The sequence below is a fragment of the Giraffa tippelskirchi genome, chromosome 4 (genome assembly GCF_054371585.1).
Source record: "Giraffa tippelskirchi isolate mGirTip1 chromosome 4, T2T-mGirTip1v1.2.pri, whole genome shotgun sequence".
Classification (NCBI taxonomy): domain Eukaryota; kingdom Metazoa; phylum Chordata; class Mammalia; order Artiodactyla; family Giraffidae; genus Giraffa; species Giraffa tippelskirchi.
Genome location: NC_137278.1, coordinates 53,338,084 through 53,362,951, shown reverse-complemented (window position 1 = coordinate 53,362,951; position 24,868 = coordinate 53,338,084). Strand labels below are relative to the sequence as shown.

Genomic DNA, 24,868 nt, shown 5'->3' with positions numbered 1-24,868 from the left:
GCAGGCTTGGACTCTGTAACAAAACCAACCTCTGAGGTGGTGGTTTTTTCTTCTTTACTGATGAAAAAACTGAAGGTGACGCAGCTCATCAAAGTCAGGAGACAGTTCAGACCCTTGCTTGTACCATCCTTCTCTTTCTGCCTTTTCTTCTCCTACTTTTAGCTTTCCAGCCCCTTCCTCTTTGTTCATGCAGTTTCCCCTGCCAGGGATCTGTTAGGGGAAACACACTGACTGAAACCACCTACCTTGGCCAGGCACCATAGTAACCATTTGTTTGAGAACAGGAGGTTCTGTTAAGGAACGTGGAACTAGTAAACCACCACTAACCAGAAGAGTTCGGGAAAGGTTAAAGGGAGACATCACATGTCCTACCACCTCCCAGAATCCCTCTCACTGGCATCCACCTTAGCTGACCAATGCATGCACTACCAATAAGAACTCTAAGTCAGAATGATTGGCCAAAGACAACCTGGAAGCTAATCCCATCACCATAAAACCCAAGACTTGGAGCCAGGAGCTGAGCAGTTCTCCTGGGTTCCCTTACCCTACTGCTCTCCACCGGGGCACCCATTCCAATAAAATCTCTTGCTTTGTCAGCTCATGTGTCTCCTCGGGATAATTCATTTCTGGGTACTAGACAACCACTTACAGGCCTAGAAGGGGTCCCCCTTCCTGCAACAGATCCATTCAGTGCCCCCACCCCTAATTCTATCAGAGTCTGTGAGAACCAGCACAAAGACCTGGGTTCCCCTCTCGTGTGATCCTGGGGAGTTTGGTGTATGTGGCTGCAGCAGCTGTCCTGACTGTGCTCTATGAGGGTTGCATCAAAGAGTTTTCAGTGGTGATCTTGTCTGGAGTTCTCTTAGGTGAGACCACAAGGGAGCATGGGGTCTCCAAAGACGTTCCTCTTCAGGAAGAAGAGATGAGGGGCTAACAACCCAGAGCCAGGGAGACACCTATAGTGAAGGGGTGGGTGAGGGGGCCCAGGGCAATGGCTGTGGAGAGACTGCCTTCCTTCTCCCCCTTCTTGGCAGCCGTGTGATAATCCTTAAGGATGATTCTGAGCATATGACACTTGAATCTGGGCAGGGCTCCGTGGGTGTTAAAGAGGCTCTTTATGAGCAGGGCCCTTACAGGGATACAGGAGGGATTAACAGGGTTAAGGGCCACTTCAGTTGTTCTAAGTAAATAGCATTTAAATATTTTTCACCCCTCTTTAAATGCTGTAATCTTCAGTGATTTTCTAGACAGTGGTGATCCACTGTTAGGCAAATGCAGTAATTATAAGCAGTTAACAAGGAATCTTGCATTTCTTCCCCAGAGCTAGGGGATCTGGAGAGAATACAATGATGGCATATGAAGGAAAAACAAAGCTTCAAAAGTGGTCTCTTCTTCTCCAGGTGGCTTCCAGACCCCTGCCTCCCCAGTCTTCTTAAAGTTTCACATTATCTGCCTTTGTGAGGTCCTGAGCCTAAAAGGTGTGGGAGGGTATCATGCTGCGGGACCTTCCTTCAATCCCTCGCCCTTCCTCTCCAGAAACCCGTTGCCTCTTCTGCCATCTTGGCTACGGAAGTGCCCGCCCCTGAAGCGCTAGTACTGGAAACGGTCTACGGGGCGCTCACTGTCGCTGCCACACATGTCTCTGCCCAGAAGTGCCCACCTGCCAGGGGAAGCACCAGGAAAGTTCCAGAAGTGGAGGCGGCCGCAGCAGACGCAGGGCCTCCGGCAGTTTAGCGACCAGTGGGTCTGACTGGAAGAGAAGTGAGGCAACTGGGCCGGCCAGAAGCCCACCCCCTGATGGGTCCTCACCCCCATAAGTGCGGATGAGCAGCAGTCCAGGCATGTGGGTCTTATTTGCGTAGGCAGAGGTTCAAGGCTGTGGCTGGGGTGAGTGTCCCCACTGTTAGGGAGCAGCCTTTCCTGTTCCTCACAGCCCTGGGGGGGCGGTCTTCTGTCCGCTCTGATGGAGGGGAATCCAGATTAAATTTAACCATCCTTCACTGATGGAGGTATACACTGACCTGTTTATTACCTTCTCAGTCTGGGGTCTTTTCTTTCAAGGTGGCCATGCAAGCGTTGGGCACCTTACACCTGAGCTGAGCTGAAAGGACCAAATGAGCCTGAAGTCATGGGCCTCTGGGCTCCTACTGTCTTGACCTGAGATGGCCGCATGGTGTTCACATCAGACCCAAGCTGGGCTAGGGGAGAGAGCCAGAGAGCCAGGGCAGAATCATGCTGGCTTGGTGGTGCCTGTGTTTGTTGTCAGGGTCCTTGCCTGACATTGCCCAGATGCTGACGATTAGCAAGTTTGAGTAACCTAGTTGTAATAATCCTTGAACCAAGAAGCAGAGAGCTGAGAGAGAGTCATCCAGTATGTTAGTCTTAGCACCTGTACCATTTGGTTTTCTTGTGGCTGGGGTAAAAAGGCCAAGAGGTAGGAAACCTATTAACATATGAAATCCACTCCTGTCTTTGGAGGAGAGAGGTGAAAAGAAGCCGTGCAGGCCTCTGGGGGCCTCCGAGTGTCTAGTTGCTCCTGTCGTGCCCGAAGACTCTTTTTCTTTGTCAATGAGTGCTGCAGTCCTACAGCTCCAGGTCCCTGTTCTGGACAGGCACATCTCCACCGATCTGTTGCTCCTCATCCCAGGCAATAACCCCACAGCTAGATGGTGGCCACCAGTGCCTGCCTGTCTCTCTGGACTCCTGCATTCTGGGTGCTGGTGCTGGCTTTGCAAACAGAGACATACTTCCTATATTGACCAGAGGAGTCAAGCCAAGACCCTGACCCTTTGGACTTGGACAGCCCTTCCTGTATTCCACACTCTGGGCTGGCCCTGATAGGCACAATACAAAAGAGACTCAGAATAAAAGCCAGCACTGATTCTTTTTTCCAAGGAATGACTTTGGGTTGTCCACCAGTGCTTGGGGGAAGTGTATAGTTTTGTAACATAATGAGCTGTATGATAATAATTAATTGTAAATGAATTGTATGAAAATCATTACTTTTTTGTGTCGATTTCCCCCCTACATTGTGTATATCAATCAGACAACTCTTGTTGCTCACACACTCTGAATCCCACCTCTGCTGCACTCCTAGTCCCACTCCTGGGCCTGCCTGCAGCCATGGGCCCTGCCCCTTCTTTCTGCCACCCTTCTCCTCATCGTCTCCTGGTTCTGGCTGCAGTGGAGTCAGCAAGCCCTGGGACTTCTGTTCTGTTCCTTTCTGTTCAAGGTCTGGTGACTAGGGTGCCTTCCACACTCTGACAGGTGCTTTCACCAGGTATAGTGCGTGAGGATGTTTCATCCACATGTGAAGACTGGTGGATGGTAGGGTTTGTCAGAGGTGCTGTGCGAGAAAGTGGTTTTCAAACTCTCTTCCTACCCTTGTCCTATGTGTTACTTATTATTTATATGTCTTTGTGTTTTCCAAATAAAGTCTTATGGAGAATACCTCTAAAAAATGAGTAAGAGCCGAACTGCCCTGATTGAGTCTGAAATGGAAACTTTCAGCTAATCTCCAAGCACTCCCCCCCACCCCGCACCCGCCATCCTCCTCCCCGGGTTCCACCTTGGTTACTGACCAGGAACTCCTACATGTGGCTGAGTTTCCTTATGGTTCTCCTGGGCCTCTGAACACCTCACAGAAACCCAGAGGCCTACCCAGGACTTGGATGGGGCCGCTAAGCAGCAGATGTGTTTGTTCCTAATCTTGTTTTGGTTACCTTGATTTCCTGGGCTTGCAGCTCTGCTTTCCTTTCTAGAGACTTTCTCTCTCTTTTTTTTCAAACTTTTTATTTTGTATTGGTGTAAAGCTTATTAACAGTGTTGTGGTAGTTTCACATGTTCAGCAAAGAGACTCAGCCATATGTATATGTATCCATTCTCCCCTAAACCTCACTCCCATCCAAGCTGCCACATAATATTGAGTTCCATGTGCTATACATGTCCTTGTTGGTTACCCATTCTGAATATAGTTGTGTGTACATGTCCGTCGCAAACTCCCTATCCTTGTCTCCCTGGCAACTGTAAGTTTATTTTCTAAGTCTGAGTCCCAGAGACTGTCTTGTGGGTTCATTCTTTGTCGTTTCCAGGGCCGGGAACGTCTCTGGGGTCCCACAGAAAGAGTAATGTGATGGCCCTCAGGATCCATGTCCACCACCTTTGCTCCACTCCGTGCCACCTGTGGGAAGGCTGGGGTGGGAGGGCTGAACTTTCACAGATACCTTTGCTGCTGTGATCTAGAGTCTTCTCATGAGACACAGTGAGGGAGATTCAGAAGGTGAAAGGGGCAGAAGACCTTTTTCTTCAATAGTGGTGGCAGTTATGTGTCAGCTCCAGCAGACACAAGTTTGTGCAGTGGCTAGGCTCTGCATGAGGTTGGCACAGTTTCCTGCAGCTTTGTGATCTCGGATTATAGCTGCTCAGGTGCCTAATGTCAACCATCTGACTTCTGCAGCTGCAGCCACTCCCATAGCTTAGGCAGCACTTCTTCCTTCTTGAAGCACCAAGAGGAGTTGCTGATTCCTGCACTGATATAAGTGGTGCTCCTTGCTTCTCAGTGACTTGAGTCTGTTCTTAACTTTGGTAGGTAGGGGGATGAAGGTGGGGTTGTTGTTGCTGTTCAGTCACTCCACTGTGTCCGACTCTTTGCCACTCCATAGACTGCAGCACACCAGGCCTCCCTGTCCTTCACTATCTCCCGGAGTTTGCTTAAACTCATGTTCATTGAGTCAGTGATGCCATCCAACCATCTCATCCTCTGTCGTCCCCTTCTCCTCCTGCTTTCCGTTTTTTCCCAGCATCAGGGTCTTTTCAATGAGTCGGCTCTTCGCATCAGGTGGTCAAAGTATTGGAGCTTCAGCGTCAGTCTTCCAATGAATATTCAGGGTTGATTTCGTTTAGGATTGACTGATTTGATCTCCTTGCTCTCCAAGGGACTCTCAAGAGTCTTCTCCAGCACCACAGTTCGAAAGCATCAATTCTTTGGTGCCAAGCCTTCTTTATGATCCAACTCCCACATCCGTACCTGACTACTTCAAAAACCATAGCTTTGACTAGACGGGCCTTTGTCGGCAAAGTGATGTCTCTGTTTTTTAATATGAAGGTGGAAGAGGGGAGGTAAACAGGAGGGAAGTATTACTGTGGCTGATCCTGTTCTTTCAACTTCCTGTTAAGCGGGTGTCGTGGCTTTCTCCAGAGGCCCACATCCTAGCTGAGTGGTACCCAAGTTCTTGGCTCATATTAGGGCCAAGGAAGCAACAGATTCTGTTGGCAAAATGGTTTGCAAAACACAGTGGTTGGACTTCTCTGGTGGTACAGTGGAGAAGAATCCACCTGGCAATGGAGGGGACATGGGTTCAGGGACATGGGTTCAATCCCTGGTCTGGGAAAATTCCACATGCCAGAGAGCAGCTAAGCCTGCGTGCCACAACTACTGAGCCTGTGTGCTGCAACTTCTGAAGCCCACATGCTTAGAGTCTGTGCTCTGCAACAAGAGAAACCACCGCAAGGAGAAGCCCACACACAGCAACCAAAACTAGCCCCCACTCGCCGCAACTAGAGAAAGCCTGTGCATAGCAATGAAGATCCAGCACAGCCAAATAAATAAAAATTTAAAAAACAAACCATCCCAACGCGGCTGCTCCATGTCAGCACTGGTCTAGCAACCTCTGAGGTGTCAGGGGCGCCAGTGCACCTGGGGGGGACTTGGCCAGTTTTCACATGAAAGTGTTAGTGGCTCAGTCGTGTCTGACTCTTTGCAACCCTACGGACTGTAGTCCGCCATGCTCCTCTATTCATGGGATTCTCCAGGCAAGAATACTGGAGTAGGGAGCCATTTCCTTTTCTAAGGGATCTTCCTGACCCAGGGATCAACCTGGGTCTCTTGCTTTGCAGGCATCTGAGCCATCTTTACCATCTGAGCCACCAGGGAAGCCCAGTAGTTTTATCCTAAAGTGGAAAGTTCCTCTGTACTTGGGCAGGGGTAACCTGCTCTTTTGTGAGAGCATCACAGGCTCTGTAAGAATTGCAATCCAGCCCCACAGGGTGGAGGAATGTCACCGTGGGCCCAGATTTCATGCATTGGGCTCTTAATCTGGTCTAGAAATAGAAGGACCTAGGGCCATGTGACTGACATGTACACTGGGCCTTTCATATTCATGTAAAGAGGAAGGAAGCCCTGATGGATGAGGAAGTCCTAGGCTCTGACTCTGCCCAACCTCTCTCTGCCCCTTCATGCTGGGCCCAACTCCTTACAAATGGGAAGCTGCCTCTCACATGGGGGAGGGGGAGTAGGCTTAAAATGTGAGGGTTAAACCTACTGCTTTCACATCAGAGTTTAAATTACCAACAGAAAGAAAGAACTCAAACACTTTATTCTAGGTTATAAAAGAAATAAAAGCCACACTTGCTACATTTACTCCAGATTATAAGTAAACCCCTTTTGCTTATTTGTAAGTTATGCAGAATTTTCTCCCCATTAGGGAAAAATCTCTGGTCTGGTTCTTTTTCAGCACAGAGATGGCATGTTTTCACTCATTTAGCTGGCAGAGCAAAGCCGATCCTTTGGCAATCCAGTAATCTTTGGACCGCTTGGAGGGTAAGAGGACGGTCACCACAAAGTTGGTTGAATGACCTAGTTAAGGATACAAGGAAAAAAAGTGTTGTTAAAGAACAACCCCTTAATATAAAAATCATGGTACCAGGAGTCAAGACATCTGGGTTCCAGACATGTCTGTGCCTCTAAAGAGGCAACAATCCTCTGTGGATTTCAGTTTTATGCTCCACAAAATGAAGATGTTAGAACAAATGATCCTTTAGGACCTGTCCAGTTTAGACCTTGTATAACTTTAGAAATTATGTTTCAATCTCCCTGAGTCTGTCTCCAAGCATTGCACTAGGATTGTTGAGGCCTGAGATTTTAGTGAGACTCAGGGGATGTGGTTGGTAGGTTAGGCATCCATCCATTTGTCTATCTCTTGTCTGTCCATCCATCTATCCATTTGTCCATCTGCTTTTCCATCCATCCATTCATCTATCCATCCATCCATCCATCTATCCATCTGTTTGTCCATCCACCTATCCATCCATCCATCCATTTGTCCATCTGCTTGTCCACCCATCCATCCATCTATCCATCTGCTTGTCCATCCATCTATCCATCCATCCATCCACTTGTCCATATACTTGTGTCCCTCCAGCCATCCATCCATTTCTCCATTCACTCATCCATTTGTCCATCTGCTTGTCTCCATCCATCCATCCACCCTTTGTTCCACCCAGAAGGTAGGCACTGGGGTCCTGAGTCACAGGTAGTTTGTCTTCAGCTCTGAGACATCTGAAGTAAGAGATCAGTTCTGCAGTTTCTTCATCATGGGCCTGTGTGAGGGGACCAAGACCGGGATGAGAAGAAGAGAGCCTTGCCCTCAAGATGGGAGCTGCTATTTCTGGCATTCACGGCAAACTTCATCTGCCTGGAAGCTGGGGAAACTGGGAGTGTCCCCAGCAGAGAATGCCGGCATCTCCCCTCTCCTTATCTTTGTATGTCATTCCTTGCATGTGCCTTGGCGAGTGCTTGAGTAACATTTTATAGCAATATTACAGTAGAGACCCTGATGCTGGGAAAGATTGAGGGCAGGAGAAGAAGGGGACGACAGAAGATGAGATGGTTGGATGGCATCACCAACTCAATGGACATGAGTTTGGGTGGACTCCAGGAGTTGGTGATGGACAGGAAGGCCTGGCGTGCTGCGGTTCATGGGGTCGCAGAGTCAGATACGACTGAGCTACTGAACTGAACTGACTGATATGTATAGTAACCATTTGTTTGATTTGAGATACAAATAAGGTCCACACCTTGCAACAGTGATGTGTCTCTTGGACCTCTTTTGACTGGTAGTTTCCCTCTGTGTTTCTTTTGCCACTCCTTTGTAATATATTTGTTGGAACAACCAGGCTGTTTGTCCCATAAGGTTTCCCGGAGTCTGGCTTTTGCTGACAGTGTCCCTTTGGTGATTTTACACATGTTCCCCTATCCCTGTAAGAGTGATCTAGAGGCGTGATCACATTCAGGTTTGAGGTTTTTTGGCAAGAATACTTCCTAAGTGGTGTGCACTGCCATCAGTAAACGCCTCATGTCTATTTGTCCACAGAAGCTAATTATTACTTGTTGTTTAGTCGCCAAGTTATGTCTGATTCCTTTGTGACCCCATGGACTGTAGCCTATCAGGCTCCTCTGTCCATGAAATTCTCCAGGCAAGAATACTAGAGTGGGTTGCCATTCCCTTCTGCAGGGGATCTTCTCATCTCCTTCATTGGCATGTGGATTTTTTTACCACTGAGCCACCAGGGAAGCTCAATTACTACTTAGAGCCATTATTTCATTTAGGTTAATAATTTTAAAATTTTAATGATGACTAAGTCCATCTGTGATTTAATTTTTGTAGTGATATGAGATAAGGATCTTAGTTTGGCATAACCAGTTGTCCCAGGATCATTTATGGAATAATCTCCCTCTTCCTGACCAATTTTAAATGATGCTGCTCTTACATGTCAAGTTCCCCATATGCACAGTGTGTTTCTGGGCTGTCTATCCAGTACAAAATTTGATCTGTTCATTGAGTCTTGTGCCAGTGCATTGTCATATTAATTACTACTTTTGCCTCTTCCTGAAAATCACAGAGTTCTTGTTGGAATTTTAGCCAGTAATAAATAAGAGGAGAAATGACTCTGTTAAAAAATGGGCAGAAGATTGGAACAGACACTTCATCTGAGAAGACATAAATAAGCACCAGAAAAGATGGTTACTGTCACTGGTCATTAGGGAAATGAAAATTAGATACCACTATATTCTATTATCTATCTATCATCAAGCTCTCTGTCTGTCATCTATCATCTAAAATTAAAAGGACTGATCACACTAAGTGGTGGTGAGGAACTAGAGGATATACTGCTGGTGGGGATGTTAAGTGCTGTGGTTACTTTGGAAAACATTTTGGCTGTATCTTAAAACGTTAAACATATAGGTATATACCATATATACTATAGTATATACTATACTGCATGAGTCATCATTCCATTCCTAGATACTTATCCAAGATAAATAAAGCATATATCCCTACAAAAACTTGTAAATACCATATTAATTAAAAAAATACCTTTGAATAATGTGTGTTTTAGACTTGTCATGGGAGTGGTAGATCATGTGACATGAGTGGCTACCGTAGTTCTATTCTGTACCTTGCCCCGAGAGGACATCCTTTAACCGAGGAAAATAAATATCATCAGTATCTACACGTCCTGCATTGAAATGAGAACAACTGTTTTAGTTCTTTTTGCCCTGCTCCTCCATCCCATATTTCTGTCATTTGGAAATTTAGTTCCAAGTTATTATAAATTCATTTTTATTGTCAAACTATTAAAGATTTAACTCTGTGTGTGAGTTTTAAATAGAGGATCAGTAGTGATTAATATAGAGACTTTGTATGTTCAAGACAGATGTTATTAGAACTTTCCTTTCAGATGATAATCTGGTTGCATTTGCCATTCTAGCTTAAGGTTGTTTATCTTCAACACTTTGAAGAGGTGTCTCTATTATCTTTTTATATGCACTGTGGATAATGAGACATGTCTGAAGTCAATCTGATTCTCATTTTCTGGAATTTTATTTCCAGCCTATTAATACATTTTATCTCTTTGAGAATTTTCTTTCTGATAACCATAAGTATCACTTTGATGTATTTAGGTTTCTTTTAAAATTTGATTGTTTATTGGCTTGTTGTATATTTTAAAAAATTACCTCTTCTACTTTGTGAGCTCTCTTAACCTGACGACTCAAGTGTTTCTTCGGTTCTGGGAAATTATCAGCCACTTTTTCAAATATTATTGCTCTTCCATTTTTCTCTCTTTTCTCTTTCCAGATTGCCAACTAGATAAATGTTGGAAATTTTGACTCTTTCCACAGTGTTACATTAAAAAAAAATTGCTTTGAGCTGTATTTTTAGGGATTTCCTGAGTGCATTCTCTTGGCTCCCTCTTCAGCTATCTGCATTCAGTCTTTCAGCTCATCTGTTGATAATGACTTTTTAAAGATCTGGTTCCTTTTTTTCAGGCCTGTATCTCAGTTTCAGGACTACTAAGATTTCCCCTTTTGTATCATGGCATTCATTTATTTATTTTAAAATCTCTTTCTATGCTGAGTCTCAATGTTTTGTTGTCTACTCAGTCAATCATTTTGAAATTAGGAGACATTGCTCAATAAGCGATTTTTGACTCATTACCACCACCAGACTAATAGAAGCAAGCATTCGTTTTATAATATTAATCTATACTCAGCATTAAAATGAATAGAATTTACAGCACTGATAAATTTGTATGTTATAAGCAGCCTTATTTTAAGCCTGGCTAATTGACCCAAGATCGCCATTTGTACATTACAACAAAGCATTTGGATTTTGGTTGTAGTCTGCATTTAGTCAGTATTTATATGCCAATATAAGAATTTCCTTACCTGTGGTTGAGAGGGTTCCTGCTCGAGCCCCTGTCTTATAAAGTGGGGAGTGGTAGAGTGTTGGGCTTGGCTCATAATTTTGTCGTGGTTCAAAATGCACCACAGGCAGCATTGGGTTCATCTGTCCAGGCAGTGCGTCTTCTATCACCATGTCCTTATTATCCCATCGAGAAGCATCCATGAACATCCCATGGACAAGAACGCCATCCACAGGAGAGGGCAACTGGAAGATATGCAGACGTTCAGAGGTGAGAAGAGCAGGAAGGGTCACCATCTTGGGCCCCCTCCTAGTCCCACATCCTCAGTCAGTTTGAAGAACTATTCTAGAGATTCCCTTATCCCTCACATCTTAGAGAGGAAAATGCCAAGGCTCCAAAAGGTGAAATAATTTGCTTTTCAGTTTGTCACCAAATCTCATACTGTTCACACTCCACGAGGCTGTCTGGTACATGGTACCCCAGGGAAACCCACTGACGGGCTTCAGTCTCTGATACCATGATGTTAGGATTTTCCCCTTCTCATGGGAAGTGGCCAAGAGGGCTGTGATTATCATCTGTTATTTTTAGCAAGGCCTTTCAAAGATCTGAGTGCTCTTCCAGAAGATAGATTATATATCTGTGACAACATTTGCAGAATGCTTATGGAAAAGTTTTTAAAAGACATTTTGTGAGAGAAAGAGACAGAGACCCTATCCCTCAATGTCCTGTGATTAGATGTCATCACTAGTGTCTAGTTTCTGCCAGGTGTGAGCTTTGTGTATCCTTCCTCAAACATTGAGTCAATCTGGCCAGTCCTGGGGCCCTAGATCTTTTTTACAATTGGAGCTTCATACCTGCAGACAGAGGACTAAGCAGTGTGGTTTTAAGTGGTATGTTTTATAGTGAATCAAAGGATGATAAGCTCTTTTTGGTTGGACTTTACTTTCTAGCATCTTGTAGTTTGTCCCATGGGTACAGCGTGGTGCAGTGGGCCTTCCTGTTATCGGGGCTACCATATACATTTGTGCAGGTTTGCCTGAGTAGAGGCTGAAACCATCCTGCCATGCACTTGTCAGGCTGTGTGTAGGAGTCATCTGCACACACCTCCAAGAGGGGTGCCTTTTCCTAAATGGCATCAAGGCAGCACTGGGCTGACAGTGGCCCTGTTGTTGGTAACAGAACTCAAGTTGTCTAACAATCTCTTGCTGTGTTTTCTGGGAGGATCAAGAGATGGGCTGACTATACAATCTGCAGTCTCCACAGAAGCCAGAGATTCCCAGGCATTGCTATGGTTCACTGTACATGACCCATGTGGAGACGTATGTGTACTGGTGTGGCTGGAGGGCAGAGACACCAGTAGTTACTGTGAACTTTTGTCTGTCAGTTGACCTGTGTGGCAGATAGAGCATGCCAGGCACAGAGCAGGGCCAACATCCAGGATGGCCTGGATGAAGGCTTTTATGTGGGTATTGTCCTGCCTTCCTGCAGACTCATTCTTAACCTGGGCCTGCGACACTCTCCTGGCTGAGAAGGGTCTCAAAATAACAGCGAGTGCATTTCTAAATTGATTTCCTCCCTACTTTTACATGCTAATACTTTAAGATAAAAACATTTTGATGCTAAAACAAATGTTCTTAAAGACATAAACTCTTTCACTGTCATTTTAAGATACAGGCAATTAAGAGGCATGGAGAATTACAGTATTTTGTAGAGTAATCCATGAATATGGGATCCATCTTACTTTTGTGCATTTTTGCTAATCAGAGCAAAGACTAGATCAAGCGGATCTGAGTGGGGTGGATACTGATTAAATCACCCAGGAGAAATTTCTATTAATACTATGATATTTTAAGGAAAGTCACTAAAACTCACTTACCCCATCTACACTGACTGGCTAGCTGACATTCTTAGCAAAAGCAATTTGGAACAGATCTTTGATGTCATAGCACACATAGAAAATGACATTTATAAGCCCCACTGGGATGGACAGGTGCTCTAGAGGCTTCCCTGCCCCATTAATATCTCAGCACATTGGAGGCAGGCAGCTCAGATGGGCAGCAGTGAGTCTCAGCCCTGGCTGTATGCTGGAAGCACCCAGGGAGCTTTAACAAGTAGATGACTGATGTCACTGGGGTGATTCTGATGCAACTGGATGTGGTCTGGGCATAAGGATGTTTTTAAAGCTCTAAAGATGATTCTAACCTGCAATCCAGGTTGAGATATTCTAGAGTAGGGGTTCTCAAACTTGAGGGGCTAAGAACCCCCTGGAGGACTTATTAAAATATGGATTTCTGGATCCCAGTCCAGAGTTTCTGATTCTGTCTGGAATGGGTCCTTGGAACCCATAAATGTAATTTACTTTACTTTTTAAAAAAAAAATTAAGTATGTTGTGTTAGTTTCAGGCACAGTGATTCAGTTATACATATATATATATATATATATATATATATGTACATGTGTGTATCTACTTGTATATGTGTATGTGTTTAGTTGCTCAGTCGTGTCCAACTCTTTGTGACCCTTTGGACAGTAGCCCGCCAGGCTCCTCTGTCCATGGAATTTTCCAGACAAGAATACTGGAATGAGTTGCCATTTCCTCCTCCAGGGGATCTTCCTGACTCAGGGATCAAACATGCATCTCCTGTCTCCTGTGTTGCAGGCGTATTTTTTACCCACTGAGCCATTGAGGAAGCCTCATATACTTGTATATATATATTCTTTTTCAGATTCTTTTCCCTTACAGATCATTACAAAATATTGAGTATAGTTCCCTGTGCCACACAGTAGGTCTTTGCTGCTTATCTATTTTACATATAGCAATGTATATGTCTTAATCCCAACCTCTTAATTTATCCCTCTTCCCCTCTCCCCACTTTGGTAACCATAGTTTCCTTTCTACACCTGTGGGTCTGTTTTCTGTTTTGCAAATAAGTCTATTTCCAGTAAGTGCCCAGGTGATGCTGATGCTGCTGGTCTGGGGATCACACTTCAAGAATCTCTATTCTAGAGGGAGTAAACCACGTAAGCAGAGAGCCTGAACTGCTTCCTTAGTGCATTCCTACTGGTTATGTAATGTAGTTACAGTTATATGATGTGTGAAGTTAGAATATCAGTTCTGCTAGGAGACAGCCGAGTGAATGAGGCGGGTAAGTTTAACTTCGGATAATAGTTATTTACTGTGAGTACGCTACACGGTGGTCACGTGACACCTGCAGTTTCATTGACGATGCACTGCAACTCTGAAGTTGGTGGCACGAGCCCTATTTTGCAGATGTGAACACTGAGGTGCAGACATGTTAATCACTGCCCTAGCACACACAGCTGGGGGGAGGGGAAGGCAGAAGTTACCCAGGCCTGCCTGATGCTGCAACGCTGGTTTTCGACCTCTTGCTACATTGCCTCCTCTGGTGGCCCAGCAGTAACGAATTCGCCTGCCAGTGTGGGAGACGTGGGTTCAGCCCCTGGGTTGGGAAGATCCCCTGGAGGAGGGAATGGCAACCCACTCCACTATTCTTGCCTGGAGAATCCCACGGACAGAGGAGCCTGGCAGGCTACAGTCCATAGGGTTGTACAGAGTCGGACACGACTTAGTGACTACACAACAGATATTGCCTCCACATGAATGAGAAGGTTACTGTAAGTATCTAAAGAAATAAGCAGTATTGATGTAAAATATATTTCTACAGATCAGACTAATTTAGGTGGTTGCCATCCAGTTACTGGTAATTGGGAGCTTGTCTTGGGAGTCTGACACGACTGAAGCGACTTAGTATGCATGCATGCATGCATGCTCGGAGGTGTAGACCCATCCTGCCCTCTCCCACTCCTGCAAATGGAAAGTGGAAGGGGTGAGGGAGGGGAGATTGCTCGAGATCCTGATGACAGTAGATAGAAGCTGCTGTCCTGTAACAACGGTCAGGGGGACAATACCTCTGTGTCCATGGGCAGTTCTTGTCCAAATTGCACTGTCTTGGCAGCTTCTATGACTGTGGCTTGATCCCGATAGACAGGAACCATGTTGTACTTGAAGCTCAGCTCATCTATAGGCAAATTGTATTTCCGAGCATGATTTTGAAGAGTTCCTGTAAATACGATTGACAGAAAGCTGAGTTGCTTATCCAAACATAGCTTCCACTTGCCTGGACCAGGATGCTCTAGCATTAAAGAGCTTCCTCTCCATCCAGAAGACCCAACCATTAACATCTTACTCTGAATTACTGAGAGGGGTGGAACCAAAGCATGTATGAATTTTGGTCCTGGTGGGAAAGAGAGGGAGGGCCAAGTCTAAAGTGTACTGCTCTGCCAATGGGGGAGACAAGCCAGCAAGGGCGTTTCAGAGCCCAATCTTCCCAACTTTAACATCTTGCTTAGCTTGTCCTGTATGGGCTGTTTCTGGGCTGTGTATGAGGGACTCGGGATGAGACAGATTAAGAGCTGGGCTAATTAGCATCTAGGGTTTCCCTGGTGGCTCAGCGGTAAAGAATCCTCCTGCCAATGCAGGAGATGCAAGAGATGTGAGTTCAATCTCTGGGTCATGAAGATCTCCTGGAGAAGGAAATGGCAACCCATTCCAGTACTTCTTGCCTGGGAAATCCCATGAACAGAGGTGCCTGGTGGGCTATAGTCCATTGGTCGCAAAGATTTGGACATGACTTGCAGACTAAACAACGACAAAATTAGCATCTAGGAGCCCAGAGGCCTTAGTGCCCTCTGGGGCTCTCTGGCCAGAATCCCTGAGGACCACTGGAGGGGCAGAAAAAGTAGTTTTTAGAGAGAAGGAAGCTGCTCAGAGTTGGAGCCAAAGAAACTGGAGAGCAGGTGGTGTCCTGAGCATTGGTCCCATAGGGACTTGGGGCAGCTGTGTGCGTTCTCAGGGAAGCAGCGTTTAGACTTGTAGACTGAGAGCAGCGGGGATTACATTGTTGGGGGAATGCCTGCTATTTCTGCCATCCTTTTCCTCTGCAAGTGAAGAAGAGCAGGGCCTTGTTGGACTGCTGTGTAATCAACTCCCCTTGGTTTAGGCCACCAGCAGTCATACCATTTTCCCAGTTCCCAGAAACCCAGCACAACTCATCACACACTTATTGATTTTTCCCTATGGGGATTTTTCTAGGGAAAGCAGTGATACCTGTTAGAAATCCTTGAGGAAAGAAGAAACCGGAGATCCAGAAGGACTTAGGCTGTCCTCTTTTGAGCCACAGCTGAAGGAGAAACATTATACTATAATGTACTTTTTTTTTTTTCTGAGATAGCAACTGTCATTTAAATCAGAGTTATATTTTGGAGGGTCTCTTAGGAGGCAGAATCTAAACCGATCCTGAGTTATCACTGGCCCCATTCTTACTGCCTGCCCTGTTCCCCTTCCTCACCTACCAGGCTGACCATAAACCCAGAACCCGGTTGTTATGGAGGTTCTAGAAGAGGGAGATAACAGCAAGATCACGCCTAGCCACTTGGACCCATGTCAGATTGGTTCTGTACCTCATGATGGGGGTCCCATGAACGAGATCTGAAACCCAAGGATGGCCTGGAATTAAAATGAAAAGTGGGGATAAGGCCACAGGGCAAACTACACTATAATCAGTGAAGATTTTCAAAGTGATGCTATTCCAGAAGTTTCTGTTTCTTTGGATTCAGATGATCCCTCAATGGTTGTCAATATTTCAGTTAGCAAGGGCTTCCTAAGGACCCCAGGGCCAACCATGTCGTCAGATTGATCAGACCCCAAAGAAGTAAATTTTCTTACGTCCACAAATGCAGTCCTCAGAATAAGGTCTTTGACCCAAGATCCTAGTGGCTTCAGGGATGGGTAGGCGGTATTGGACCATAGAGAGGGAACCTGGTTGTTGAGGAAACTGTTATACACCTTTTCCATTTCTTCAGACATCACCACCAATCCAGCAATGGCTTTGTTGAGTGTATCTAGAGAGGTCTGAAAGAACAAGAAAGGATTGGTGCCCTTCACAGATGTTGTTATCAGGTGGGAATGACCCTCATTCGTGGTGGCAGGTGTTGCCTTGGGCTGAAGGGCCTGCTTGGTGACTTGCGTCCTCTCTGCAGACCCTCTGCTGGGTCAGACCTTCCAATCTTCATGCAGTTTTTACAACCTGTGACATAGAGGTGTAAGACCTCGGAGTGGGCATGGTTTAGGCAGTTAGTAGCCATGATACAGTGAAGTGAATGGAGAAGGGAAGGTGGAGAAATGTTCCCCAAGCATTTTGAGAAATGCCACTGTCCAGTTCTCCTCCAGGCTGAAGGATAAAGGAGCCTTATGGTTAGTGATCTGGGAACCACAGAGGGGGCTGGGGACATGGGAAGTACCTCCAACTCTGCCCAGAGGGTGCCTACAGCCCCAGCAGTTATAGCAGGAAGGGGAGATTCTTAGATGAGACGAATCTTTCAGTTGATACCAGAGAGCTTCCTTATATTGGAAATATTTCTTTAAAGGTACACTCCTTATCCTCCCCTCATCTCAACAAAAGACAGAGGCCGGCAGCAGTCCTGGGAGATGCTGGGCCAGCAGCAGCCATGGGAAGTACAAAGCAATATCTGCTATCAGGCTAAAGGTAAAGGCAGGGTGTATAGATTTGTATAGGGATTTCCCAGTGGCTCAGCAGTAAAGAATCTGCCTGCCAATGCAGGAGATGTGGGTTCAATCTCTGGTTTGCAAGATCCCCTGGAGAAGGAAATGGCAACCCACTCCAGTATTCTTGCCTGGGAAGTCCCATGGACAAAGGAGCCTGGCAGGCTATAGTCCACGGGGTCGCAAAAAGTCGGACATGACTGAACGACTAAACAACAGCAACAACAGAGATTTGTATATGGCTCTCGTGGGTTCCAGTTTTGTGAAAACTGCTGCCATATATGGGGGAAATATTACAGGAAGATATTAGAGGGCAAATTTATGTTGATGACGGTGTCCGATTCTTCTCGAACCCATGGACCGTAGCCCACCAGGCTCCTCTTGTCCGTGGGATTCTTCAGGCTAGAATACTGGAGTGGGTTGCCACGCCCTCCTCTAGGGGATTGTCCTGACCTAGGGATCAAAACTGCATCTCTTACATCTCCTGCATTGGCAGGTGGGTTCTTTACTACTAGTGCCACCTAGGAAGCCCAAGTCCGAGGACCACATGCAAGTAGTTCTAGAGACAAGGCGACATGTGGATAAGACAGGGCTAGTCATCCTTCTATTCCTTCATGGAGTTTTCCCTCTCTTCCCATCTCTTGTCACAAGAGGCAGTGCTAGAAAAGAGGAGTTTTAAGTAGATATGCCCTTAGGATCTGAGGAACCATGTGCAGCAGAGCAGAGGAAAAGGGCCTTTAGCCAGGGTCAAAACACCACTCGACCTTAGACACCAAAAATGGAAGAAGGTAGCAGAAGATGTATCTAAGATGCATGGAGAACACTTGAGTCAGATCGCTGGAGGGACCAGGCTGCCAGTGCTGTCTAGATCAGTGGAAAGTAGACAGAGGTCACATTGCTGCCAGTTCTCCCAGAGGCAGCGGCTGACAAGCAGTCATGTTCAGTGAGAAGAATGCACTTCAGATCTTTTCCCCTTACATCTAGAAGCCTACATCCCTGAGCGACCTCATCTCACCCAGGACCTGCTGGGTCTCACGGTCCCGTACCATCAGGAGGCTAGTGAGCTCACCAAGATGGCAGCCCAAGGCCCTGGATGCTCCCACCCTCCCTTGGCCTTTCTTGTTGCCGCTACAGTGCAGCCTTGCTGTTCGCTGGGCGAAGTGAAGTGAGGCTGTGACACAGCCAGGGCCAGGCAGGAGTGGGCAGGGGTCAGGATGAGGGAGCTCTCTGGTGCAGGCCCAGCACCCTGTGGTGGCCACTACCCTCCCTCTAATGGGAGTGCTCAGCTCTGACTCCTGATTGCCTTGCAGCCTGCTTCTCCCTGGGCTCCTCTTTCTTCTGCTTTTATTAGGTGAATTCTTCCATTAGGGGTGGACACTACTGTTTGACCAGAAGGGATCACTTTGTTCCTGAGAGCCACATTAGTTCACTTGCATGTTCAAATATTCATGGAAGATTTAGGATGTGTCAGGCACTGGGGAGACAGAGATGAAAGTGTTAGTCACTCAGTTGTGTCTGACTCTTTGTGACCCCATGGACTGTAGTTCATCAGGCTCTTCTGTCCATGGAATTCTCAAGTTCAACAATACTAGAGTGGGTAGCCATGCCCTTCTCCAGGGATCATCCCAATCCAGGGATCAAACCCAGGTCTCTTGCGTTGCAGGCAGATTATATACCATCTGAGCCACCCAGGAAGCCCCCAAACAGATATCAATTATGTATTAATACCAGTCCCTTTGTCTTTAAGTTCATTGTCTGCTAGGGGAGCCATACTCATGGAGGAGTAGTTACAAAGCAAGGTGGTATGTTGTACACAAATATAGTGATGGACGCAAACACTTCAGGTGACGGAGCCTGAGAAGGGGGCCCTGTCATCTGGTGGTGGAGGGAAGGACAGGTGTTCCAGGAAGACTTTAAGAGGAAGTGACGTTTGGACTCATCCATCCTTAAGTGGGTGACCATGCATGAGGTGGAAGAGGCCAGAGATGAGCAGCATCCATCTCTTCCTCTTCCTTTGAACAATCCGCTTGCCAAGCAGGTGTGGGTTCAGTCCCTAGGTTGGGAAGATCCCCTAGAGAAGGAAATGGCAGTATTCTTGCCTGGGAAATCCCATGGACAGAGGAGCCTGGCAGGCTACAGTCCACGGGGTTGCAAAAGAGTCAGACATGACTGAACAACTAAACAGCAACAATAACCACATTAGTTTTAGCTGGGCACAGAGCAATCCAATACAGAGACTACATTTCCCAGGAACACTTGCAGCTGGACTGCTGCCATGTGATCAAGTTTTGGATAAAGGGATATAAGAAATGATGTATGCCACTTCCGTGTGACATTTTTATGAGGAAGCTGCTCTCCCTCAGCCCTCTTTCCCCTGTCTCAGTGGCTGGCAAAAGGGAACACTTGGAACAGCCCCCTTGGTACCAAAGGTGGAAGTCACCTGTTGAGGCTGGAAGAGCCAGTCATCCAGTGGGATTCCTGGTTAAACTCACAAAGCAACAGTAACTACCTGCCCTAGGCAGGGCTTCCAATGAGAGAAGTGAATTCCAATCTTGTTTTGGCCACTGCATTTGGGAGTCTTTACCACAGCAGTTTAATCTATACCCTGATTCACTCAATGTAGAAGGTGATGCCCCCTTGCTTACTTAACTTATATGCAAGAGTATATCATGTGAAATGCCAGACTGGCTGAAGCACAAGCTAGAATCAAGATTGTACTGAGAAATATCAATAACCTCAGATACACAGATGACACCATCTTTATGGCAGAAAGTGAAGAGGAACTAAAGAGCCTCTTGATGAAGGTGAAAGAGGAGAGTGAAAAAACTGGCTTAAAACTCAATATTATAAAACTAAGATCATGGTATCCAGTCACATCACTTCATGGCAAATAGATGGGGACACAATGGAAATAGTGAGACACTTTATGGGGTCCAAAATCACTGCAGATGATGACTTCAGCCATGAAATTAAAAGATGCTTGCTCCTTGGAAGAAAAGCTATGACAAACCTACACAGCACATTAAAAAGCAGAGACATCACTTTGCTGACAAAGGTCTGTCTAGTCAAACCTATGGTTTTTCCAGTAGTCATGTATGGGTGTGAGAGTTGGACCATAACGAAAGCTGAGCGTCAAAGAATTGGTGCTTTTGAAGTGTGGTGTTGGAGAAGACTCTTGAGAGTCCCTTGGATAGCAAGGAGATCAAACCAGTCAATTGTAAAGGAAATCAGTCCTGAATATTCATTGGAAGGATTGATGCTGAAGCTCCCATACTTTGGCCACCTGATGTGAAGAACTGACTTATTGGAAAAGACCCTGATGCTGGGCAAAACTGAAGGCAGGAGGAGAATGGGATGACGGGGATGAGATGGTTGAATGGCATCACTGACTCGATGGTCATGACTTTCAGTGGGCTCTGGGAGTTGGTGATGGACAGGGAAGCCTGGTGTCCTGCAGTCCATGGGGTCACAAAAAGTCAGACATGACTGAGTGACTGAACTGAAAAGGTAATAAGCTCTGACTTGACTAGCTGGCCTTCTGATGCTGCTGGTTACCTAGTAGGCCCAAGGTGAAGATGTCACGTATTCAGCTGACCTAGTTTCCCCTCACCCCCATCCCACAAGCCTGGGTATTGTCAGACAACCGGAAACACTTGGAGACTTGATTTCCTAATAGGGAACAGTCAGTCTTTAAAAGATCTGCCCTAGTGCTTCCCTGGTGGGGCAGTGGTTAGGAATCTACCTGCCAATGCAGAGGACATGGGTTCAATCCCTAGTCTGGGAAGATCCCACATGCCACAGGGAAACTAAACCTGTCAGCCACAACTACTGAGCTTGTGCTCTAGAGCCCAGGAACTGAAATTACTGAGCCCACGTGCCACAACTACTGAAGCCCATGTGTCGAGCCCGTGCTCTACAAGAGAAGCCGTCGTGATGAGAAGCCCATGCGCTACAAGGAGAGAAAGCCCGCAAGCAGCAACAAAGACACAACACGGCCAAAAACAAAAATAAAGCTCATTCACATAAAAAAAAAAAAATCTACCATGGCTGTCCTCTCCAGTCTTATCACTGAGCCTTAATCCTGTGCCAGGTGTTTGGTTCCCTGCTTGGCAGTAAAACTTCCCCTGTTACTGCTCAATAGTCAGTCTCTGTTTCCCTTATTAAAGTCATGCACAGAGAAACCAGGAAGTCCTGTAGCCATCATTACAAAGTCAAGGGCCTTCGGAAAGTATTCCTGAGCATAAGGGAAAAGTTTAAATAGTTGTTCTCAAATTTTAGTTGCAATGACATTGCCTGGGGGTTGTTCATTTAAAATTCACATTTGCAGGAATTACTCAAGAATCCTCACTCGGTAGGTCTGGAGTGAAATCAGGGAATTTATACTTGGAACACACAGCATAGTGGATCCTAATGCAGGTGTTGTATGGCTCATACTTAGAGAAACTTGGTTTTCATAGTCTTCACAAAGACTATCGTATTAAATGCTAACTAGACATTGGGCTTCCCAGGTGGTGCTACTGGTAAAGAACCCTCCTGCCAACGCAGGTTAGACATAAGAGACATAGGTTCTATCCCTGGGTCAGGAAGATCCCCTGGAGGAGGGCACAGCAACCTACTCCAGGGTTCTTGCCTGGAGAATCTCATGGACAGAGGAGTCTGGTAGGTTACAGTCCATGGGGTCCCACAGAGTAGGACAGGACTGAAGCGACTTAGCATGCAAGCAGACACTGGGAACACGCACTGAATCTGAATTTCTCTTAATTGAGTGCTTAGGTCCCTGCTCAAATTCCTAATGCGTCAATCAAATTCTAAGGGTGCAAGTTAGGATAATGAAGGGTTTGTAATGCCCTGCAGTCATAAGCCATTATTAGAGAAAGGGAACACAGACTAGTGAGAGGAGGGTGAATTAAGGTTTAGACAAGTTGGGCTTGAAGGGTTGTTAGCACATCTACATGGAAATGTTCAAGCGATGGGAATGGAAACTTCACATTGTTACACACACTCCACAAAGCTTTGATCCCCAAGAGCAAGGATGGCAGTGAGCACTCATACGTGTATTAGCCTCAGCAGATTGTTAAACCGGTCCACTTCCTGTCCAAGAACAGTGGTCAAGGAGTTAAGGCGTCCTTGAGGATCCTTGACGAAAAGGCTCTCAGAAGCGTTTTCCATCTCCAGAATTTCTGAAATACACACGGCCGATTCATCAGATGGATTATCATTGATTTCTCTTCTTATAACATTGCACTTATCTTAAGCTTTCTTAAAGCCAACTTCTCTTGTCCCTGGGCCCAGGTTGAGCTGGAGTCAGGCTGTGCACACTTCAGGGGCAAGTGCTACATGGTAGACAAGGGACACTCCTGAGACCAGAGGTGCCAGGGGTCTCAAGTTGTCTCCTCTGCCTTGTGTGTACACAGGGTACGTAAGCCTCAGTCTTCCCTGCACACCCATGTTGCATCTAGTCACTTGGTCTTATCTGACTCTTTTGTGACCTCATGAACTTTAGCCCACCCGGCTCCTCTGATCATGGGATTTTCTGGGCAAGATTACTGGAGTAGGGTGCCATTTCCTTCTCCAGGGCATCTTCCTGATCCAAGGATTGAACCCATGTCTCTGTGTCTCCTGCTTTGCAGGCAGATTCTTTACCACTGAGCTGCTGGGGAAGCCCTCCACATTGCATCTAGGAGAGGAAGGGTTGGGGGCAGGACACCCCCCGAGAGAGAAGAGACTTGGCATTTATCTTACTGTTGTTCAAAGGGACTGACTGGATTCTGAAATGAGTCCATGGTTCAAACTGGATGGAAAATTGTGCTCTTCTCTTTTTCTATAATCCACCCAGTGGGGGCTCACATAAGCTCTGAACAAAGAAGGACCTGCATTCTCCTGACATATCTGAGCAAAGCATGAGAAGACGAGTGGTTCTGAGCTATGAACATTAAGTTCCTTCTAACCACTCATTTTGGCTGCTGTAGAAAATTCACACAGCAGTGTGGGTCAGTGCAAGCTCTCGGGTCCAGAGGGCTGTGGTTACAAGCCCCCGCTCTTCTCCTTCTGTCTGTCCCCTTGGGCTATTCTGAACCTCTCTTCTCTTGTTGAGCCATTTGTACCCCTGCTCCCTCAGTCTCAACAGATGGCATTGCTTATCATTTCACAGCAAAAGTACAAACTTAATGAAGCATGAAGAGAAAAACCTCCTAGGTGTCAATGGAACTCTATGAAACAAGAACCTTTGCTCTCCATTCATCTATTCATCCATCTACCCATCCATCCATCCATCTTCATCCCTTTTTCTACCCAGTTCTCTATCTCATGTTTATTAAAAAATGCTTTCTAAAATAACTCAGTTGCTTTGATATCTACGGAACTCTCTACTCAAGAACAGATTCTTTTGAGGGTCTGTTTTAAGAGGAACTTAATTGGCGTCTGAGGTCACATAGGTCTTTTTTTCGGGGGGCCTTTAGAGTATTGGTGGGACTTTGCTGGTGGCTCAGATGGTAAAGAATCTGCCTGCAATGTGGGAGACCTGGGTTTGATCCCTGGATCTGGAAGATCCCCTGGAGAAGGGAATGGCTAGCCACTCCAGTATTCTTGCCTGGAGAATTCCACGGACAGAGGTTACAGTCTATGGGGTCGCAAAAAGTTGGACACAACTGAGCGACTTTCACTTCAAGAGTATTGGTAAAGCTTAGTGTGATTGCATGCGTGTGTGCTCAGTTGTGGTTAATTCTTTGTGACCCCACAGACCGTAGCCCATCAGGCTCCTCTGAAATTGAGTTTTTCACGCAAGAATACTGGAGTGGATTGCCATTTCTCACTCCAGGGGATCGTCCTGACCCAGGGATTGAACCCGAGTCTTCTGCACTGGCAGGTGGATTCTTAACCGCTGCACCACCTGGGTATGCTACTATGATGTAATAAGAAATATACATTTTGGTCTTTGTCTCCATCTTCTGGCCAGAGTGCCTAAAACCCTTATAATTTCCTCATTGATAAGAATGATAGGAGCATCTTTTTATATAATTATTGGTTTCTGACCCCAACTCCTGAAATAGCTCTTGATTGACAAAGGTGAAAGGGGCATCTTTTATTATTGATAACAAGCCCCTTTCAACCACACCTGAGTTTATGTTAAGGAGGTGACTCTAGTACTGACCCTAAAGATGAGTGGCTGGTTGTCAGGCAAACTAAACATGTGATTAGAGATTTGGACACTCTAACTTTATTCTCTGACCTCCTGGGAGAGAGGAGGCGCTGGAGGTTGAGTTACTCATTAAAGGCCAATGATTTAACCAATGATGCCTATGTATGGAAGCTTCCATAAAAACCTCACTGAAGGGGTTTGGAGAGTTTTTGGGTTGGTGAACACATCCATGTGCAAGGAGGGTGGTGCACCCTGACTACACAGGGACAAAAATCTCCTGTCCTTGGGACTCTTCTGGACCTTGTCTTATGTATCTCTTTATCTTGTTGCTTATCTTTATCCTTTATAATATCCTTTAAAATAATCTGGTAAATGTAATTAACTGTTTCCCCGAGTCCTGTGAGCCAGTCTAGAAAATTACTGAGCCCCAGAAGGGGCTTGTGGGAATCCTTGATCTATGGCTGGTTGGTCAGAAATAAAGGTCACAACCTGAGGACTTGCAGTTGACATTTAAAGTGTGGACAGTCTTATGGGACTGAGCTCTTAACCTGTGGGATTTGTGCCAACTCTGGATAGTTAATGTCATAACTGAGTTGTAGGACATCCAGTTGGTGTCCAGAGAGTTGGAGAATTGCTTAATGTGTGTGTGTGTGTGTGGGTA

General features: G+C 46.0%; 1 protein-coding gene across 1 annotated transcript in view; it reads right to left on the bottom strand.

The window, feature by feature from the left end:
• Positions 1-6,355: 6,355 nt before the first annotated feature.
• DNAH6 (dynein axonemal heavy chain 6) overlaps positions 6,356-24,868 on the bottom strand; it is a 281,257-nt gene continuing 262,744 nt past the window's right edge. The window contains exons 72-77 of the mRNA XM_081596922.1: positions 22,122-22,249; positions 16,233-16,418; positions 15,615-15,687; positions 14,417-14,568; positions 10,508-10,730; positions 6,356-6,634 (exon numbers count right to left, since the gene is read on the bottom strand). Coding sequence (XP_081453048.1) covers positions 6,531-6,634; positions 10,508-10,730; positions 14,417-14,568; positions 15,615-15,687; positions 16,233-16,418; positions 22,122-22,249 — 866 coding nt within the window. The 3' untranslated portion in view covers positions 6,356-6,530. The remainder of the gene's footprint in view (positions 6,635-10,507; positions 10,731-14,416; positions 14,569-15,614; positions 15,688-16,232; positions 16,419-22,121; positions 22,250-24,868) is intronic.